This window comes from Pieris napi, chromosome 8 (genome assembly GCF_905475465.1).
Source record: "Pieris napi chromosome 8, ilPieNapi1.2, whole genome shotgun sequence".
NCBI lineage: Eukaryota > Metazoa > Arthropoda > Insecta > Lepidoptera > Pieridae > Pieris > Pieris napi.
The window spans coordinates 729,226-751,439 of NC_062241.1; the positions used below are offsets into that span (position 1 = coordinate 729,226).

The following is a 22,214-nucleotide window of genomic DNA, read 5'->3' on the forward strand; positions in this document are numbered from 1 at the left end:
CTCGGGTTTGTTCCTTCTGGAATTTACTTATCCAAATAGCATGTAAATTAATCTTAACTATGCCTTTCACTGAATCGCAATATAAAAGTAAATTTTTATTTGAGGAAATTGAAACCAAAATTGTACTATAGTTCAAATGTCCATGAATTTTACTACAAACGTACAATGAACCAACTTTGAGGGTCGGTCACGAAGGGCGGCTTCCCCTAGGCCTTGAATTAATAGCTATGGGCTATCGACTTCCGGGTTCGTTATGACAGGCATGCGTAATATCGTCGCAAAATATAAACAGAATTTACAAATTTTTCTATGTCGTATGATTTTGTATAGTGTTTACGGGTAGAGTTTTTATAGCGCTGCTTAATATTCGTAGATATACGGTATTTTTAGTCATGATAGTAGTAGGTTTATTTAGCCATCATTTTATTTAAAACATCAGACCCAATTAATGAATAATCAGCGTGTGTATAAACTGCTAAATGCATGTAATTTTATCAAAATGGCGTTGGCTTTTAAAAGTCGCGATTGCTTTCAAAGAATTAAAACTCGCAGCGAGCGCATGAAAGTTGAACAACCTTTTTTAATAATTTAATTAAAATATAATAATTTCTGCGAATAGGGACGTCTTTGGACAAAGAGCCCTATTTACTAACATCTTTGGGGTTTACGATATATCAAGCCAAAATATCAAGTTTACAGAAGGCCGAGAGACTCTACAAAGTTGCTCTATATACTACGTGACGAAATCGGCTTGCCTTGGAAAAAGTCGACGGCGTGTCTAAGCCAAGAAAGGCCTATTAGAAAAAAAACTAATAATTTTAAAACATAAACAGAAATCTTAATCATACCTTAGGAAACCTACTACTAGTAGTAGTTCTCACTTAATATTAGCAGGAATATATGTGTGACCATTACCGAGTATTATAGATTACGTGAGTATAATGCGTAGCCATCAAAGGAAACCTTATAAAAAAGAGTGGCATGTACAACGATGTAATCTGGTTAAACGGTTGTTCACCTTTCAATTTCAAATTTGACGAATCGATATAAGGTTATTTTATTTATATTATCACGCCTTTTTCCTAAAGGGGTAGGCAGAGACCACGAATCTACTCCTGACATACCTTTCCGTGACATTCACCATGCATGTCTAGTACCTGTTGGTCAGGTCTGACAAAAACTCCCCAACCCGATTTCACCACTCATGGTTGCCTTGTATATTAACGGCTTCTCATTCATCTTTTCTACATGACCAAACTACATAAGCATTACAAAGATGCAAGGTACGACGATAGTATCAAATAGCCACTTCTTCCGTGTGTCTTTATCTCTTTTTTCAAAAACATAAACGCCACTTAGAATAAAATATACAAAAAAAAATACCTAAGCATTCTTTGTTCCTATTCTTGTCATAACGTCGTCTTTTAACCCACACTCGGTTTTTTAAATGAGTTCAATAACGAGCTGATTATTTACATTTGAGAAATCTTTGACAAACGGAAGTAATCATCAACAGCCTATACTCTACGCCTACTTGTAAAACGTGCAGAATTATACAAAAATTTAAATTTAGAGACTTAAATTGTTTTGACCTTTTTCAGTTAACAAAAGGGTACAAAAGTTACATGCGATAACAAATGATATTTTTATTCTTACCATAAAAACTAAACTAAAGTATTATGTTAAAAAGGAAACAATACGCTAATGCAAATTATAAGGTATATTCTTTACTCTCTTTAAACTCTGGAGATTAGTAAAAGTGCATTACCACGTTCAAAAGCTTTTGATAAAATTATTAAAAACGAAACAAAAACTCATGCACAAGTATATCCATTATGGATTCTTATTTTGTTTCAACTGAAATTTACGATTCTAAATACGTTGAATAAAACATTTGTTTTAGAGGTGAAGGACAAACGGACGCAATTTGTAACTATAACAGGCTTTGTCTTAAACTGTTTTGAATTTCAATTGTTAATTGTGTTTATTGAATTCCTTGTACTTAGTATAATATTCATACTGGATAACTGTAGTACGTATAAAAACAACAATATTACAACGATTTTCTCATCTCTTCGCAACTGATTCTGATTCTCTATTACAATAGAGAGAGAGTAGCGATCCTAAACCTGTATATTCCGTAACACTCTTATGTGGGATAGAGCAGACACATCTACGTCTATTTATTACTATCCTCTATAAATAAATTCTTTCTTTATCAGTCTTCGGTGCCTTACGTTCGACTTTTGCTTAAACATACTGGACTGTTGCTGTTTGTTTCGCGTTATTCTTTCCTGATGACCATAGTTAACAAACACTCATGGAAAGAATCCATTAAAGACGAGGTTCAAACGTGAGTCACATGGTTAAGCTCGGCAACTTTGTATTTACTTCGAAGAAGACGAATTCGCGCGCATTATTATAGAGAGATTGTATCAATCCAAACGGATATTGAATACTTATATAATTTCCTATCTTTACAGTTAATCAAGATACCAGAAACAAAAGAAGGGTTCATTGACCTTAACAATTTAGAGCACAAATTACAAGAAAACACAGGAACGGGAAAGCGAATGATCGGGTTCTTTCCCGCGGCTTCAAAACTCACTGGAGTCCTGGCTGATGATGTGGCTACCACATTGCTACTTCATCAGTATAGGGCGTGGTCTTTCTGGGATTACACCCTGGTAGCTCCAACATCGGCTGTTGACATGAACCCAACTTTCCCCGGCGTCGAAGAAGGCATGGTGAAAAAGGACGCTGTGTTCTTCAACTGTGAAAAGTTTGTTGGGGGTGTTCAAGGCCCATTTGTGACGGTCTTCAAGCGGGAGCTATTCAAGAATACTGCGTTGTATACTGATGATGTAGAGGTATGTTTTATTATGTTACTTAGCACTGAGAAGTCAGAACCAAGCCAAGCTAATTTACGCCTTAACAGTTGAATTAATTATATAAAAATTTAAATTAAGACTACAATAATTATTCCATGACATAAACAAAAAATTAAACTTATATTATAATAATTAAGATGTTTAGTAATTGAGTTTTTTCAAGGTACTATCAGAAACAATAGAAGAAATACGATGTATAGAAGCTATAAGAGCGGCGATTGTTATGCAGCTCCGTGACGCAATCAGCTTGCAAATGATCGCTGATAAGCAAGACTACATTACTAGGTAAGTTTCCTTTATAAAGAAACTATTTTTTTATATGCTAGGGCTATCCATATTTTTGGCAAATATTAATTTTATTGTCAAAAAAGGTACAAAGAATTATTATGTCTTCCACATAAATAATCGAAATCGATTTTTCTTTTGTTTGGTTAAAAATCTATGAATTTACACTTCGTTTGAAAAATTAAAATTAAAGAATCTTTTCTTTGTTAAAAATCAGCAGCGCAGAGAGCGTGTTTGTAATCTAAAATATTATTAAATCGTATAAATATATTTTTAAATTTATATTCGAACCTTGCTTATATTATAATCGTCGGAATTTTATGAAATCAAACGCGATCTACTCTCGTAAAGTGTAAGTAAAAGTCTATAACTGGGCTGAAAAGTTCGTATGCCAACATTTACTAGTTCGATTTGTCTTTAGCCTCAAAACTAAAGTTTCCCTCTCTATCAGCGCAACATTTCTGCGCATAGAGCATTCTCGTACGTAAACATCCTAAGTTGTAATTTATTTCTATTGCCATCTAGCGATATCTTACATCACTATAATACGAGTTCATCATATGGCCAGTTGCCATATACAGTTATTTCTAATCCCAGTAAATAACATGGCCAATGTCCAGTACTAATCTGACAGAACTTTGTTTATTTCTTCAATTCTTCTGTTTATTATGTCTATTCCAATTTTCGCTTAAAACTGGTTTCGTGTTTACAATTTTCGCGTTGAACTGGTTTTGCTTTATGTTTTATGTGAAAACAATTGAATTAACAACGCAATAAGGAATTTCATTAGTTTATACTCTGATGTCTATACCATGTGATTTCATTTCTGAATATAGCCTAAAGTAAATTTTCATCATCGGTCGTCGAGGCAGAATACGAAATTCAATCCGTATCACCTCGACGTCCGTCGTTCCACAACTGAGCGTTTTTAAGGCAGTTTTTGCCGCAGACCACCACTATGTGGCTGAAAAGAGCGTACCAATTCTTAATAGGCCGGCAACACACTTGCGATCCCTCTGGATTGAGAGCGTTAATGAGGTCCCTGCCCGTTTGCCCCCTATTCTATGAAAAAAAATTTATTGTTATTGTAGTACTTTTCTTGCAAATAATGACAATCCTTTTTTAAATACTCTTTCATAGTAGGATTGAATTGTCTAATTATATAATTACATTTGAATTAGTTCCTAACTTTAGCGCGTTCAACCATATTGTCTAATAAACTAAACGTCTCGTTTCTAAATCTCACCCTTAAATATTGATTTACATACAAAACAAGCACTGCTGCGAAGCCAGATTTCAGTATAATATAAATTACCAATACATTTTGAATGCCCCATAAATGTGTTAAAACAAACATGTCGGAAGGCGCCAAACCGTTGCCAAGTGATGCTGCGTCATTCTATTTATGCGTGCGCTATTATTGACATGATAAAACTGACATTTAACATGTGAAATTCAAGGCTACGGCTATTTAATCTTTAATTTGACACCTGCCTTGTTTAATCTATGCTTTTTGGTTTATGTGGACTGTGGCGGTTTAATCGTTTACTTTTCACGATATAATGTTTAAAATTTAATAAACATATTTTATAATATGATTGATAGAAAAAGTGCTTTAATTAACTGGTAGTATCAATTATACGTTTATTTTTATTTCCCTCTTCAAATTTTGGTACTTATTGTGATTATTACGCCATACTTACGCAAAATTATGAAACCCGTGTGACAAAACCATATTTTTTTAAATAAATGTTTCAGGGGGTGGGGAAGTGGTCAGAATTTTATATAATTGATATGTAGTGGCACCGCCGCCCATAGACACACATTGCCAGTTGGTTACGGCGTACGTTGACGGACTTTTAAGAACTGATACGCTCTCTTCTTCAGGATTTTGACACAGTTGTTTTTTTATGTTCTGTACTTTACTCTATTAAAATTTATCTTCTAATAAAACCGATAGCTAATATAGCTGAGTCGTTTCCAATAATAGGTCCCTCGGAGGATATCGATAAATTACTGGGAAGGAACTTGACATTAGGCGCGGAGAAAATTCCGTCTTCCCATTCGAATTTGATCTGTTTCCGACTGTTTAGCGTCCAGGGTCATTCAATTATCTAATTGACATCAATTTTGCAAAAGCATACGTAATTTTCCTATAAAAAAATCAACACTGTTCACTTTTTCTTCAAGTTTATCTATAGACGTATTAATATTATTCAGAGGAAAGATTTTTCTATATTTGTAACGAATAAACTCAAGAATTTCTTAAAATTCTTTCACCATTAGAATGCCACACTATTCCCGAGTATAGGCTATAATATTTTTTTAAATATTAAAAAAAGACTAAATATTGTCGCGCGAATCCGGGGATGCGGCTGTTACCTACAGGTTCATTTCTAACAACCATTCAAAGAAATTTGAACACCCAAAAAAACTTGTCTTGACTTAATGTCCTTTAACCTTGGGGCAGAGGGCGTCCCCAGTCTCCAGCGTTCGGTCTTGAGTCTCGTATTTCATCTCGGTCCAAGTCTTTCCGGCTCTCTTTGCGTCATCTGTACGACGCCAGGTTTACTTGGGACGGCCACTCTTCCGCTTTCCTTGCGGGTTCCAATCAAGCGCCTGCTTGGGGATATTATTGGAATCTCTTCGGAGTGTATCGGCTATCCATTTCCAGTTACGTCACTTGAACTGCTGGTAAATCATAATAAAGATATTCAAAATAACCTGTTATTTATGAACTATTTCCACATACTATTTCTGATTATATATTATTATTAACTATTTCCACATTACATATATTCAAAATAAGCTGTTATTTATAAGAAATGGATTGTAAGAATTTAAAAAATTATAACACTTTATTGGTTTTAATAATTCATAAGTCTATTTAAAAGGCCACATGGCCATCATCAACTAATTGGGCTATATATTGGAGGATACCATTCTTTAAAATCTCCAAGAGAAACACAAAATATCCTCACAAATACTTTGTTATACGTGGGTATCTAGTAAATGTTGTTTATGTAAGAACACGTGAAGAAAAATGCAAATGCATTTAAAATAGGCGATTAGATCAGTATGCTAACGTTGAAATAGGTCAGTGGGCTAAGTCACAGTTGCAATAGTAACAGTTGCCCGCGAAGTCAAATATTTTTCTATATAAAATGTCAGCACAAAGACACAATTTAACATTACGATGTAGCCTCACTTTAGACTAATAAGTAATTTAAAACTAACCTAATTTACTTAAAAGGATATTTAACAAAAGCGAAGTGAAATATGATAAATATTACCCGCCTTATAGAACTTATTACTAGTTTGAATCGGTGCGCTGTAACTCCTAATAGCGAAAATAATCACGACTTTGATGTTGAGTTTTTGTACCGTGCAAGCTCAAGTTTGCGACATGGAACGTGCACATTGGAAGTTTCAGTACCATCGTTAATGTATATTTTAAGCCAGAATACACATTGACAGAAAGAAATTAACGTATAGTTTAGTTGATCTGATTGTTCGTATTATTAATATTCCTAGCCATATGGCCTTTATATTGTCTAATTCTTTATGCAATCTGAAAAAGCAAACATAATTACTATCATATCATAGTTTAAGCTATTTTAAGTCTTTAAAAGCAATTTGTGTTATTACGGCATATTAGAGATTATTCCTTATCACAAACGATGCCGATTCTGTAGGTACCTATAATATTATATTTACACGTTACATATTTAATGCACTCTAAGCACTGGGCCCTTATTCTGCAACTTCTAATAACGACAGTGACACCAAGTTGTTCACCATCATGTAGTTCTCTCAATATCCGTAGCGTTGATGTAGCCTTAGTATCTCGCGGAACAAAGACTCATTAAGACCGCTATTGGAAATCACAGAGTAAGGAGTCAGTTCTGTGCTAGTTATAATAGAAGGAAAAAAAGAAAAGAAAAAACGTAACAAAAAGGATGGAGTGCACTAGGATTCCCTATGTCCTCTGTATTCCCTATGTGGGTAGCTTTTTTGGGCAGCCCTTTTTGGGTAGCTTTTTACGTAGCTTTTTTGGGTAGCTTAACGTACATAGGGTTTGCGTTGTGTATCACGTAGTGTGGTCGGTGTTTGTTTCCAAAAAAGTCATGTAATGCACAAATGTATGAACATGAATTTGAAAGTATAATCTTTTCCCAATTGTATTTAGAGCTAAGAGCTATGTGGCTTACCAACCTCTATCTATAGTGAATTTGATTTTTGTGAACAATTATAATTAGTTCAGACTGCGTTGAGTTCGTCATACGATATAGATTACAAAAATGTTAATGAAATGTATACAACTGTTAAGAATATTAAAATACATTCTAAGAGAATATTCAACTGTTTTCGATATCCTGTGATTCTTAAAGCGGCTTAGCGACGCATTGGCGTGACATTGTGAACACAGCAGAGTAGAATATTTGCAGTACCTATTTAAAATTGCCCATTAAATACAATTTACGACAACTTTTATACTCATCTCGTATTTATCTGTAACATGATCGCAGATATGATGCCAAATGTATATATTCGCTGCTCTTGACTGACATAGTTATTTTGTTTTATCAGTGTAAATTAATACAATAGTTAAATAAAGTAATCTTTTGTATCTGTCAAATTCTGTTTACGCTGTGATGAAAAGAGACATTACCTTAAAACAAAATGGTCACTAACCATTCAAATCTATACATACTGACAATCTTAAGCAACATTGAGAAGATTTTTTGCTGAAATAGAAAATATTCTTATTATGCAACAATCGTTTGATTATAAAATGCCTTATGTAGAAATTATTGTCAAGTACCGTTAACATTTCAAGAAGGAGACTGGCTGGCTGGATATAATAATTATAATATAATAATGTCCCTTTTTATTGTGTATAATAAAGTTTTTTCTTTATTTCTCTCAAAACATATTTATAAAATGCTTTGAAACGGTGCAATTAGAACGGATTTGTTTCTTAAATTTTAGTATTTGGTAATCTTGCGATGTAAGTTGGTTGTTGGTTTTGAATGACGATGGGTTAGAAATCCCATAATTATAAAGATATATGCTGCGTTAAAGAATGTAAATACGAGTATATTAATTTGAAGAAAACTTACTAAAATGCTTTAATTCTTGTTTCGAGCACGCACAGGAATTCACAAAGGCATTGTTTATTCGATATCTATAATGCTTTGTTTGAAAACAATACGTTTTCATTAATTACTAATGTGCTTTATTAAAATGCAATTTTATCTTTTTTTCGTTTGCCAGAGTAAAATAGAGAATTGGATTTCTTGTATCGCATAATCCCAAGGTAGTCCAAATATCTAAAACTTCACTATTAGAAGTATCGGCCCTAGAGTTGATAATGAGGGCCTTAGTTTGTAAGGCTGCCCTTTTACCCACCTCTATACATTATGGTTCAAATAAATAAACGAACAGTTGTAGAATGGGTTTCACAAGAATTAAACTCTAAGAACGGTCTTTAATGTAAAATCAAATATAAATCTAAATGTCTCTAATATTTGTTTTTATTATTATTAATTACTTAAAGATGTGAAATATCGTGTAATGGTTGCAGCTTCTTACAAACATTTTGTAAACCAAAAAATTGGCAATTAAAAAGAGTGGCGGAGAGTTTCTTGCCAGTTCTTCTCGTCCGTTCTTGATATGATAACTGGCAGTAAATGTAAAATTAGAAGCATTTAATATGTATTTCTATATTGACGTTCATAAGTGTACATTGTGTTACCTAAATGAATAAATGATTTTGTATTTGAATGTTACAGCGCCTCTAGTGGCTGCGCGTAGCATTAAAATTGTTCATACATATCTTGCGCAGTTCTTTACTTAGTACTTACTGTTAAGCAAACTTTTCTTCTTAGCTACTCGTATAGGTAATTTACATAATTATCACGAAAATTTGCACAAATTCGTCTTGTAGCGTCGCCAGCCAAAAAAAATAAACCTCAACCCAAATTCACACACACTAAACACATAAATGTTGTGTAACATTTCGGTGACATAAATCCCGAAACATCAAAACAGCGCTCCATTTCCGCACAGGTTATTAAACTCATTAAACAATGAGAACATTATTTTTCCGTCCCAACATTCGTTGCTAGGAGTTTTATTGCGTAAAGACATATATTGAAGATATTCATAAAAACGTACTATAAATTACATAAGAACACAGCTTTGTGTTGGTTTTCTATAGTATGGGTATCGATGAAGAGCCTAGTGGTTTCAGCGTGCGACTCTTCTCCCTGATGAAGCAGATTCGATCACGGCTTTTCACCAATGTATTTTCTGTCTATGTGCAAATTGAACAGTCACACAGTGAGAGAAAACATCGTGAAGAAACCGAGATGTTTTTAACCCAAAAAAGATTCCGAAACAGAAACAAAAATCTGAAGCCCAGACCTAAAAGGTTGTAGCGCCACTGGAATCAAATAAATCAAGGAATAATCAAATAAAGGATCTCAGACAAAATCCTTTGCAAGTAGCCTGTTTATTTAAAGACTAAAAGAATCGTAAGTCTCATAAATTATTGTGAATTCGAGAAATTCAAATTGTTTACATATAGTCACTCCTTCATATAACAAGATTGTTTAATCATTACTACATTATAATACAATAAAGACTGGTGTCTTTTTTACGTAAAACCAACAATTGTACGTAACCAACAAACGTAAAACAAACATCGCTCGATTATCTGTGGTTTATGCTAGAATCTATTATTTATTACTAGAACAGTTACTAAACCTTTAAGATAATAATAGTAATATAAACTGTTACCAGTTTCTATTGCACGGATATCCTTGGTGACGCGAACCTATAATAAAATGATTAGTAACTATAATTGAATATATCAGAGTCTTGGCTGCAATTACCATTTTATAACCATCGTAAATGCTATGTTCAGCTAATATTAGGATTAATTTACTTATACTCATTCACAACTAAGCGTTTTAAAACACTTTTTGTCGTGACTCGCATTAAATTGGAAGCCCATGTGAGCTGTTAAGCGTATACAGCTTAAGATGAGCGCTTGTCCTGGCTATGTAGCGAAGATTGCATTAAGTACCTATAGAAGAGCCTATTCGCTTGGTCCCATTCCCATCTTTAACTAAACTAGATTACCATACACAGTACCTGTATAGTATCTCGCGTATTTTTTTAATAAATTGTTAACACTAAACACTATTAACACTATTGTTATGCTTCTATTGATTATTTTTTGTAATTTTCATTGTTTCTGGAATTATATAAGCTATGACTGAACGGCTGTTTAAAAACCCACTCAATCATTTAAGGCTTTTAAATTACTTGTTTAACCGGACTGGAGTTTTCTTCGTTTTGGAGTGGAAGCGTGCTGGGCCCATAACGACTGGGTTTTAGTGAGCATTATAATAATAATAATAATAATAATAATAATAATAATAATAATAATAATAATAATTTATTTTTTGCAAGAATATGGTACAAAATGTTAAGGTGATACAATCATAAATCGTTCGCATATTCTGCCACACACGATGGCGCGCAAATTTGTCTTAAAGTATTTCACATTATTATTCAATGTCAATTATTCTTATACTATCTAGTCTATTATATTATATACATTATATCATTAGCTTTATATCAATTACGGTGTTTCATGCAAATAATCATTTATTGAATAGTACATTTTTTCTAAAAGTAATTCACTAAGTCGCTTTTTAAAGAATCTAGACGGAAGATCTTTTAATTCTTTTGGTAATTTATTGTAGACTTTAATTGCCATACAAAAGCTGGCATATAATAGTTTTCAGAAAGAAATAAATAAATATACATTATAATTTATAAGCAAGAGTGACAGCTTGAAACTATAGACAAAATGACCTTTATAAGGCTGAAGACAATACAATAAAAAAAAAAAAAATGTTTATTATGGAATATAAGATACAGGTATCACTTATTCCACATAATCTAATATGTACAAGTAGACATCCCTACTCATCGGCAAAGAAGACCGAGGGTGAAGGCCGAGCGAAAAAGCCGGCGTAAAAAACTCTCGGTACTCTTTTAAAATATCAAATTATCATTCAAAATTACTATGGCAAACATAGATAGAAGAAACCAGATGGAGGGAGATACGGTCCATTCTTTATTTGTATTAAATTACAAAACTGAACGGAAACCTCGCACTCCAGTTTCCAAGCCATCACAGCCATCGTTTTACTCAACCATATTTGAGGGAATTAAACGACCCGACACACATCGCCACCGGGCATCGGGCATTTAGAATGTTACGTTACTTTAACTAAAACTTAAATTTCAAATTAATTCTGAACCAAATATCGACTATAAATAATAAGCAACCCCACCAGCCACCTAATTTTCACATATAGGTCAGAGTGTGGCTCATGTAAACTTGACAGAGCTAATTGCACCATGTGTTGTGTTTGTAATCTTACTTTGTCATAATGTGTTTAGTAATTTTGAATTTGTTAATAACTCAAATGTTTACTTTAAATATTACACTTGATTATAATATATTTTTTTGTTTTGTTGTTTCTATTAACGCTTTAAGCCGATAATTGAAACTTTCTTCGGATTCTTCGCGAATACAATAGAATGAACGCTACTTATTCAGAGCTTCTTACATAGGACCCCTAATAGCCTCTCAGCCACGCGTTTACGCAGATCTGTGGAAGAGAAACTATAGGACAGGGAGTGGCAAATCTTTCCTAAAATAGGACATTTAATTAATTATTAAATTAATTAACTTAAACAAGGTCTTGTGGGTTTTGCGTCTGCCGCCGGGCGTTAAACTAAAATTCGTAGTTACATTTTTCTTCTCTATTTTGGAAGTTTTATTAAATATCTTGTTTTAGTTTATATTCACCGTAATTGTCAGGGATTTTTTTGAAAATAGCTAGATTGTGCACACTATATAAAATGAATTATATATGATGTGTACTCTAATATATAAATAAATAATATTAAAATATGTAAGTTGACAAAATAATTGATATTATTTCAGAGGATTGTATTTTTTTTTAAAATCTAATTATGTATTTTATAAATGCAAGATTAGATACCATTGTCTTTCATTACCAAAGTTATTTGTACGAAAAACCAGACAACAATTCAACCTTTATCAGTGTATTCAGAAAAGCTTTCTCTTGTCAAACCTCAATGATTGATGATGATCTGGTATTATTGATGACATATCCATATCAATTTTCACATAATAGTCATTACTGCTTGTTTATCTACTCTATAATGTCATTAAACATACTATAACATATATTTTTGTTGGAACAGAATCAATTAGTTGACTACAAAACAAAAATGACTAAAAACCATAGCACCGAAATAGGACCCAAATTACAAGATGTATAGAGCCTACTGAATGCAATACAAATAAATATTTTTAGTTGGTTATACGGTTTTATTGAAAATAAAGAATAAAAATAGGCAATGTACTAAAAGCTTAACAATAATTCGGTAGTTCCTAGGTACCAGTCAATCTGGCGCATTGGTCAGGCAAAAAAAATATTGGGCGTTTCTATCAAATCAACCGCTATATCATAATAAATTATATTTACATGTTTAGGCAGGCTTCGCGCCTGAAACAGTAATAAAACATAAACCAAAAAATATATGCACAAAAATATTTTTAATAAAAATTATTTATAAAAAGAAGTTGTATACTGCTTATTAAATATTAAATTATTTAATTAATTAAATAATTTATTTCTTATAAGACATATCTATATAATATCAATTGAGTATAATAATTATTTGAGTAAGACTACAGAAATATTGAAATTATTTTATTCAGTTAAAAATATTTTGGTTATTTGGGCATATAAATACTTTCGCAAAGACAAGATAAGAATATACCATCATCAACTGTCTTCATAAAGCTCCCATTGGTAGGTTCCTAATGAGAATGTAGTTTAACGACCCAAGAGTTCGTAATTCGTTCACCATAATAATTGTGCACATGGAAAAGCCCCTTAATATTTCAGAATCGCACGCTTAACCAATAGGGTAACATTACTTATAAACATCTTAATTAATATTTAAATATATAAGGTTCAGAATCTAATATATAGACGCTAGAAAACAAAACGAAAATAAATTAATTTTGTATGATATCATGCGTGTTCGCAATGATTACGTTTGTTGGGATTCAGCTGTGAGCGAGTCATTAATATTGTCGCGATCCAAGGCTTCAGGACAGGAAGCCACATTACTAAGTTTTATTACATTTTCGATTTATTTTTTTCGATTTAGTTTACTATCGATTAATGATCGTTGTTCTGTTGCACACGAGCCTAAGCCAAATAAGCGCAGGTTTTTTGAATTATTATTATTGGTACTATGTGGGTTAAAAATAGTGTGTATAATATGTGTGTGTGTAATAACACACAAATATATTGTGTGTTATTAAAATAAAATGTCATGTATCTTTTTATAGACCAACGACGGACACAACTTATGAATAACAATTTTAATATATATACAGATTTGTCCACCTAAGTTAGATATTGAATTACCAAAATCTAAATGAATTATTACCCGTGTAGCGTACTTTTATTATTCTCTTGTTAGTAGAAAGAACAAAAATGAATAGAAGTATTGTTATTTACGTGAATGTCACGATTGAAAATGTTTATTTTCCGCAACGAAACGCGATTATCATAAATTAAATTTAATTATAAAACTGGTTTGTTTTCGCGTTCTATATTAATAATTTTATCACAATGTTTATTATTAGATTTTAAATTGATTAATTTAGTCTCAGATTTTGGTCAGTGTACCTACGTTATTTTTGAAATATTCGTGATAAATGTAAATATCTTAAATGTAAATTTTACTATCTTAAATTTATTTCTTTGAGCATTAGTAAGAAGCCCTGCTACGTTTTGGAAAGTTGGCGCATTGCCAGTTCTTTTTATCTTGAGTACTTTGCTTTGTTCACAATTCTTTTCTTCGCACCTTCTTTTCAGTACTAAGTATTTAGAATGTCTCAATGGAATTAACTAGTTAGAACTTTAAATGCTAGAATAGAGATGGTTTATAAATAAGATTTTATTGTAAATAAAAACAGTGGACGTGTTTATTTGAAGAAATGGTGAACTATTTTAAATCCGAATTCTACGATACTTTACATATATTAAAGCAATATTGGTGTTTATTATCAATATATTCAACACTGTGGCGCCTTAGGCAACTTCCTATAAGTGGGTGTAATAAAAAATTAACATAAATCTCCATAAATATGGTATATTAAAGTTGTACACATGATGCCGAAACAATGTAACAATACTATACTTTTATATTAAAGACACTTATTAGACGACGTTCTTTTCTAAATATAAGTATTATTTTAAAAACGACGGTACAATTATCTATATAGGGACAAAAGTCTCGGAATGAAAGACACATTTTAACGATATGCACGCGCCTAAATAAATTTGTTTTTGCTTTGAGTCGAACTCGCAAAGTGGCTTCAAAACACGCAGCAATTATAGCTTATCACGGCTATGTTGCCTCAGTTTTGCGCTATGGTATCCTTTTATGGGGAAATTCGGTAGATGTGAGTAAAGTTTTTATTATAAGAAAAAATGTATTAGGGCTATCATGGGCGTTGGACCCCTTATAAGTTGTAGACCAATTTTCCACGAACTGGGTATTCTGACAGTACCAAGTCTGTATATCTATGAAGCAGTGATGACTGTCAAGAAGCATCCACAATTCTTTAAAACTTACAAAGAAACTTGCTTTTATATACCAAGGGATCCAACACGGCTGCGGGTGCCTGCATGTTGCACCGCGCTATACTCGAAGAATTGTTACGCCATGGCTGTGAGAATATTTAATCACCTTCCTAAAAATTATAGATCACTGCCATGTAATGTTTTCAAGGGGAAGGTGATTAGATTTTTAAAGTCAAGGTGCTTTTACAGCGTAACCGAGTATTTATAGACCAGTGCCGATAATTTTTGAAACCTAAAAAAATTACAGTATGAGAAGTAGGGAAGGGGATGACAGGTCTGGGCGTTACTGCATACGATTTTTTGCGTTTTCTGAGAAGATTTACTATGGTAGTATGTATATATTTTTTTACCATAGGAAAGTAGAGATTTCAACGAACTGAAAGCACACCAACTTTTTGAAAAAAGCTGAAATTTTGACGTCAGAATTTTCGATTGAAAATTAGGATGTTTTTTCGATATTAATTCAAAATAAGGTGTACAAATAAATATTTTTAATCAAATAAATTACAGTGTATTTGGGACATAGAAAGGTAAGTTTTCACCAAATTTCGTTAAAAAAAAATAATTTTTGTTAAAGATAAAAATCAAAAATCAAAAACTTGGTTTTTTGAAATTTTCACATAAATTTTGAGGTTATGTGAAAAATGTGTGAATACAAAAGTTTTAGATCTTTTTATTACCTCCAACTTTGCCATTTAACTTTCTTCGATAGGACTTGTAGTTTTGCCGGAAATCGAGATAAACCGTTCTTTACCCTTAAAACTCCCCCCCCTTCCCCTTCCCGACCTCAGATCGACCGTAATTTATTTTTCCTTTCATTTTGATCATATTCCCCTGCTTTTCTAATGGGTTTCATCCTACTGTAATTTTTTTCACTTTTTATTTATTTTAAAGGCTATCTGCACTGGTCTATTAGAATATAAGTTTAACAATTACTCATAAATGACTTCTTATTATGACATTTGCATGCCTGTTATTGTATGGCTGATTGTGCGGACTTTTCTTGTTGTTGTTTTTATTTTATTTTGTACCACTATCATTGCAAATAAAGGATTTATTTATTTATTTATAAAGTCGGCGAGAATATTAGGTACTTTTTAAGACAAATATTACTAAATTACGAGCAGATACTGTCGGTTAGGACTCCAGTCAAGTTTATAATCGTTATTATCAATTAAGTGTATAAGAAAGCAGGAGATTATTGTTTTATAAAAAAACCGTAATATTCTTTTTAGTAACGATAAATTCCTACGTTACCATTAGTTACCGGGACGGCCGGTTACGGCAATTTTGTGTAACTGACTTACAAAATGTATTCACAATACGATATTTTAAATCAATAATTAATTTAGTCTTTATTTACAGACAAGTAATATCCCACATAAAGAACATACCAGAATTACTCCTTCTGGGAAGTGAGGTGCCAACTGTGAGGAGACTACCAATATTCTCTCTCATGGTGAAGCATCCGAGGGGAACTTTTCTTCATCATAACTTCGTGTGCGCCATCTTGAATGACGTTTTTGGGATCCAGGCACGAGGCGGACTTAATAATTTATCATTCGGATCTGATGTCTTAGGCATAGATGAGCAGCTATTGAAGGAGTATGAGAAATTATTGGATGTTGAAGCGTAAGTTATTTTAAATATTTACAGCGATTTTAAATGAATGTAGTAAAATTCTTCTGTTATGTATATAAGGTTGTCTTACGAAAACTCTTCGGTCCAAAATATAATAAAAAGTTTTTAAAATAAAAATATTATTAATTATTTTAAACCCCCTTTCAGGCAAAAAGAAATAGCCAGAGTACGAAAGCTGAGTGTTATCAAATCCCCAGAAGTTCCAATTCACAACGAACCGCTAAGACCTGGATTTTGTAGAATTTTTCTTCCTTTCTTTATGTCGGAATGCGAACTAGCTTTCGTATTGGAAGCTCTAAAAATGGTAGCAACGGAAGGTTGGAAGATTTTGCCTCAATACTCTGTTAATGCTGAAACGGGACAATGGCGGCATCATTCTTGTTCTGGGTTAAGAGATAAGAAATCTTTATTCTCTCTACGATTCCATGACGGCAAGATAACTCCCCACGAGCGGCGTATTTCAGGTAATATAATACTGCTTTTTGTTTTTTTATTGATGATTAACCCTACGATTATGTTCACTTCTGTATCTATTGCCTTCAGGTCCAGGAATATTCCCACAAACGTACACAGAGTGTCTTCAAACAGCAAGAAATTTGTTTAGCAAAGCTAGAAAATTGGCGATGAAATGTCCTCCAACTGAGCCTGAAGTCACCTTTAACCCGAAAGTTGATTATTTAAGATGGTTTATGTTACCTAAGGAAGCACATGAACTTTTACTTGGGCGATCATCAAATGTGAAACACATTGTCCCATTCGATCCATCCGGATATACTGGAGCGAGAAAAAGTCTTTACAGTATATCGAGATGTTCAAATACCTCATCGCCCATCCTGGGTTCATCTCCAAGACATTTCAGCCTTTCGGCTATCGACGATTGTCAAATATTTAGGCTTAAACATAAACAAAAGTTCTATTCAAGAGAGTCAAGTTTAAGAGAAAGTACAAACGAAGAAACTGTCAAAATGGCCCACCAACCCGTACAATTCGCGGTGGGCGAGTCTGTGTCACCTTTATGTCTACTCCCACAAAGAAGTAGACCATCTCTAGTCAGGTCCAGATGTTATAGCTTAGGTTCGGACAGTCCACCTCCACCTTTCAGCTCTCAAACCAAACTTAACCTGGGAATCAAAGAAGCCAGCCCGAACAACGCAGAGAAATCTAGTACTTTTTGTAATTGTGGCAGCCAAACAGATCTGCAGTCGTTAGATGACAGCATGAACTCAACAAATAAAAACTTTCCGTATAGCAGCCAAAGTAGTACGTCCATGTCTGATTGTAGCCAAGTTGGTCGTACATCTCCCACGGCTTCTATAACTTCACAAACGTCAGAGGACCTGACGTACGTTAAGGAAAAAACTAATGAAATCGCAACAGAGATTAAATCTCAACTACGCGGAGTAATCTCCAGAGTAGACGATGTATTAGAGAACTCAGACATCACGAACCAATCTAACACGAGTATAACCTCCATTTCTAGTCAAAGCGATAGGAATTCTATGTCAGTGGTAGATCTAGCAGAATATCTAGTGGGAAAATCAGAAGAAATGGCCTCAGAGCTGAAGTACAATATTCGAGAAATGGTAGACGAAATGATATCTCCGGACTACTCAGGGTCATTCTTAAGGAGAAACTCACCACCAAAGCCGAGACAGAGATTAGGATCTGGGCCAGAGCTGGGTCTAGGGCTCGATCTTCAAAACTTAAATCCGAAGCAGACCTTAAGGAAATGTCCAACCAGCCCTGTATTTCCGTCGCAATATGACGAGGATGACAAATGCTGCAAAAGTTCACCGAGTACACCACCCAAGTCCGCACAATGCACGCCTTCGCACGAGGCATCCGGCCCCAACAGTATCTCTTTCAACTCCAGTGAGACCTCTACCCCTGATACCATAATACAGGTCGTTACGACCTCGCAAAACTCACCAAATCTTCCAAAGTCATTAAGCTCAAACAAACTGTCCGATGACGAAACAAGTTGTATGGATTCAGTGTGTAGACACTGTTGTTTTAAGAAAAATTGGTGCCAAAATCCTTCAGCCAGCTCACAAGACAGCGGTATCAATATGATATACACCGATTCCGATACATATTCCGATTTTGGTAAGTACGCATATACTTTCATATGTAATGATATATTGGTGTATGCGATTTCATTATGGCCTTACTTAGAAGCTAGTAGCAAGTGTTAAACTAAAAGATTTTAACATAACATTTTATTAAGTAATCAGCTTTAATTGAAGCTGTCAAGTATTTTGTGTAATATGACGACTTGCCTTTGATTTATAAAGATTCAATCTGGATGTGATTCGTCCCTAACTAGATATTAGCAGTATGTTTATTATCGGAAACTTCTACGTCTATTATTACAATAATTTATGGCTCGTACATAAAATAAAATGAAAATAGCCTTTATTCGAGTAGCCATAATCATGATTACATTAAGTCCATATCATTATGTTTAACATTCGACTCCGATGGAGTGAAGGCTTCCTCCAAATTCTTACACTTTTGTCACTCATCCTCGTCACCTTTTTTCAATCCTTCCCCGCTTTTATTCCTTTAATTCCATCTTCCAGGCTTCTGGTGGGCGTCCTCTCTTTTTCTTTCCCTTCCAAGTAAGGGTCTTTTTTACCCATCTGTCATCACAAAATATCCTAGGATAGTTCATGATTATGATATAATATAATATAAAAAAAAACATTTTAAATGTTTTGATCAGTATTCATATTAAAATTTTCAGTAAAATGGCGCACATCATCAGACCCTTCAACAAATAAGAAGAAGTTCCAGGGTCGTCTCCGAATGTGTCAAAAGCACGAGAAGACAGAAGTGCCTGACATTATAGAGGGTGTTCCAGTGTGTGGACCTCTCAAGACATATGAAACGGATTCTGGCAGAGTGGTCTTCCAAATACCTGATGATGCTGAACGACGGAACAGGTAATTGAGTCAGCAACATAATATTTTACATAAACAATCTTCTTAACATGAAAGTGTTTTTATTACATTTAATATTTCAATTACTTGTTCCAGAACATCGGCCCAAGACTCGAAGCGTTCTAGCAGATCATCAAACGCCTCTTCCAGCTGCTCGGACCGTAGTTCCAGATCCAGCGGTTATGGAACAGATGGGCAACGACCTTCACAGGAAGACAACTTTTATGATAGAAGGTATGGTATAAAAACCTTGAACTGTTGGTTGAATATTCAAATGTGAAGAAAAAGTATTCGAGGTATGGCAGAAGTACTATATAGCAGCGACGACGTGCTTTTCTGCCATAAGAAAAGCTTTTGAATATTTGTGCGTGGGAGGAGTCACGGTGTTGTGACATTCGCGTTTGGCGGGGGTTACTTCCTGTTACCTGTCTCCACCCATTAGCAAGCTGAAGAACTCCTTGAGGTTTAGTGGGTAAAGTCGTAAATTAAGTTTGAGTCCCATATAATCCCTGCTTGATCAACATTCCGTAGGAATAATTAACAGCATTTCCTGACGTTAATTTGTTTGACTTCACCTCACATTTAGTTAAAAACTGCTTCCAGTGAATCCGAATGCCGTCACTCGAAGTCGGAGTGCTGTGGCGAAGAGACGGAGCAAGACGACAGCAGCGCGTGCAGCGATGGCTCTCTTACGGACTTCACTTTCGACGACGAAGGCAAGTGGCACTGCCCGCCCAAAGCTGTCTGGAAAGCTACTCTAGAGGTAAACATTTGGAAAATAGTTAAAGTTTGTAAAATTATTTTAAGCATTCATAACTGCCATGGATCAAAAAATACAGAATTGTTTCACTTTTAGAAGAATTAAGAAGCTTAATTCAGGTTCAGACAATAACATTCATTTGTATATCATTCAAAACTAAAAAAAAATGAAATAAAAATAAATTCGTGATGGTGAGAGAAGCTTTTAAATTATTTAAAAACGTTTTAAATTAAACATTACATTAATATACAGTATGTTAGCATGTAAATAATGAATATGGTAAACTGAAATCCTAAGCGGTTGCAATATAATATGTTTGGAAGATATGTTAGAGAGATCAAGAAGCCTGATTTCTGGTAAAAAGAAACTCCGCTTTCAATAACATTGTACATAATCTTATATTCTCTTCCAGGCTATCCACGAGTTCAACATGGTCCGTCCCGGCGACAAAGTGTTGGTCTGCCTGTCGGGAAGAAGGGACTCCATCGCCCTCTTGCACACCATGCACCAATACCAGTTCTACGCCAGGTCCAAGGGCATACATTTCTCTATTGGTAAGGTTTGCTCACGGCTTTCTTATCTCATATCGTTTATTCGCTGTACAATGGACAAAAGATATTGAATTTTCGATTTATTTAGATTCTTTTTTTAAATATATAACAGGCAAACCTGATGTTAAGTGATACCCATGGACACGTACATTGCCAGAAGGCTCGCAAGTGCGTTATCGGCCTTTTAAGAATTGGTACACTCTTTTCTTGAAGGACCCTAAGGCGAATTGGTTCGAATATATTTAAGTGGGCAGCTGGTTTCACAGAGTGCCGGTGCGAATTTCTTGTCTGTTTGGTCTTTGAAACACACAAACTATTATATTTTTATTAGCCGCTTTAAGCATTTAGTTAAAACCTAACACTTGTTGCTTACTTGTTGCTTTGCATTTACGATATTATATTATAATCTTCCAGGGGCATTGTTCGTCCACGAGCCCAAATCGGATGTGGACCCTCTGCACCTGATGGCCTACTGCAGGACTCTGGGCGTCAAATTCATCTATCAGGACAAGATTGAAAATGAATCTGAACGTAAGTGTTGGGATGAAGTTATTATTTTTTTCTTTGTATACAGACTATGTCGAGTAACTCGCATGTGATTTTGTTACTTTAACAAAAAAAATATTGGTTGTTTGTAAAGTAGGTTTACGATCGAGATGTTTACGTGATAACGTCTTATTGGTGATATAAGTTTTTGGGAAGTAAGGAATTAATGAAGATAACAATTTTTTCAAATTTAAAATTACATCTATCGTTTTATTCACACTTTTGATGATAAATCTCGGGTGTAAAATGACAAGTTTACTTATTCGACTATGATATACATTTTTCTTCATACATTCACGGAATGACTGGCAGCGCTCGAGATGAGACGGGAGATCGGTCCGTCTCTCTCTCGTTATACCTGCGATCGCGCTCGTGAGGTTTTGGTGTGACACAAGTTTCTGAACATGTCACCCGACTAAAACGATTTTAAAGACGTTATCACGTCAAAAAAACATCTTCGGCTATTTTATCATAAAAAAGTTTTTTTATTTGAAATATTTGTGTACAACACACAAACAACAGAAAGACAGTTGAAAAGAAACACTGATAACCCGTTTATATTCCATATAAATATAAATAAACCAATCTTCAGGTCGTAGCAGCACAAAGCCTTCCGAGCTGCACCGCTGGTCGACCCACGAAGTGCGCAGGCGCACGTGCGACGCTGCCGTTGCGCACGGCTACGGAGTGGCCGCAGTCGCTCAAAACTTGGACCACGCAGCGAAGGCTTTCATGGCCAGCGCCCTCTATGGAGGCGCTCTTTGCTCCTTGAAGGCGCATTATAAAGTCAGGTGAGATTTCCCTTCTAATATTAC

General features: G+C 34.2%; 1 protein-coding gene across 1 annotated transcript in view; it reads left to right on the top strand.

Moving 5' to 3' along the window:
• LOC125051890 overlaps positions 1-22,214 on the top strand; it is a 73,712-nt gene that overhangs the window by 49,073 nt on the left and 2,425 nt on the right. The window contains exons 4-14 of the mRNA XM_047652502.1: positions 2,484-2,870; positions 3,055-3,176; positions 16,325-16,591; positions 16,748-17,064; positions 17,144-18,706; positions 19,347-19,545; positions 19,639-19,776; positions 20,146-20,305; positions 20,715-20,856; positions 21,268-21,384; positions 21,992-22,190. Coding sequence (XP_047508458.1) covers positions 2,484-2,870; positions 3,055-3,176; positions 16,325-16,591; positions 16,748-17,064; positions 17,144-18,706; positions 19,347-19,545; positions 19,639-19,776; positions 20,146-20,305; positions 20,715-20,856; positions 21,268-21,384; positions 21,992-22,190 — 3,611 coding nt within the window. The remainder of the gene's footprint in view (positions 1-2,483; positions 2,871-3,054; positions 3,177-16,324; positions 16,592-16,747; positions 17,065-17,143; positions 18,707-19,346; positions 19,546-19,638; positions 19,777-20,145; positions 20,306-20,714; positions 20,857-21,267; positions 21,385-21,991; positions 22,191-22,214) is intronic.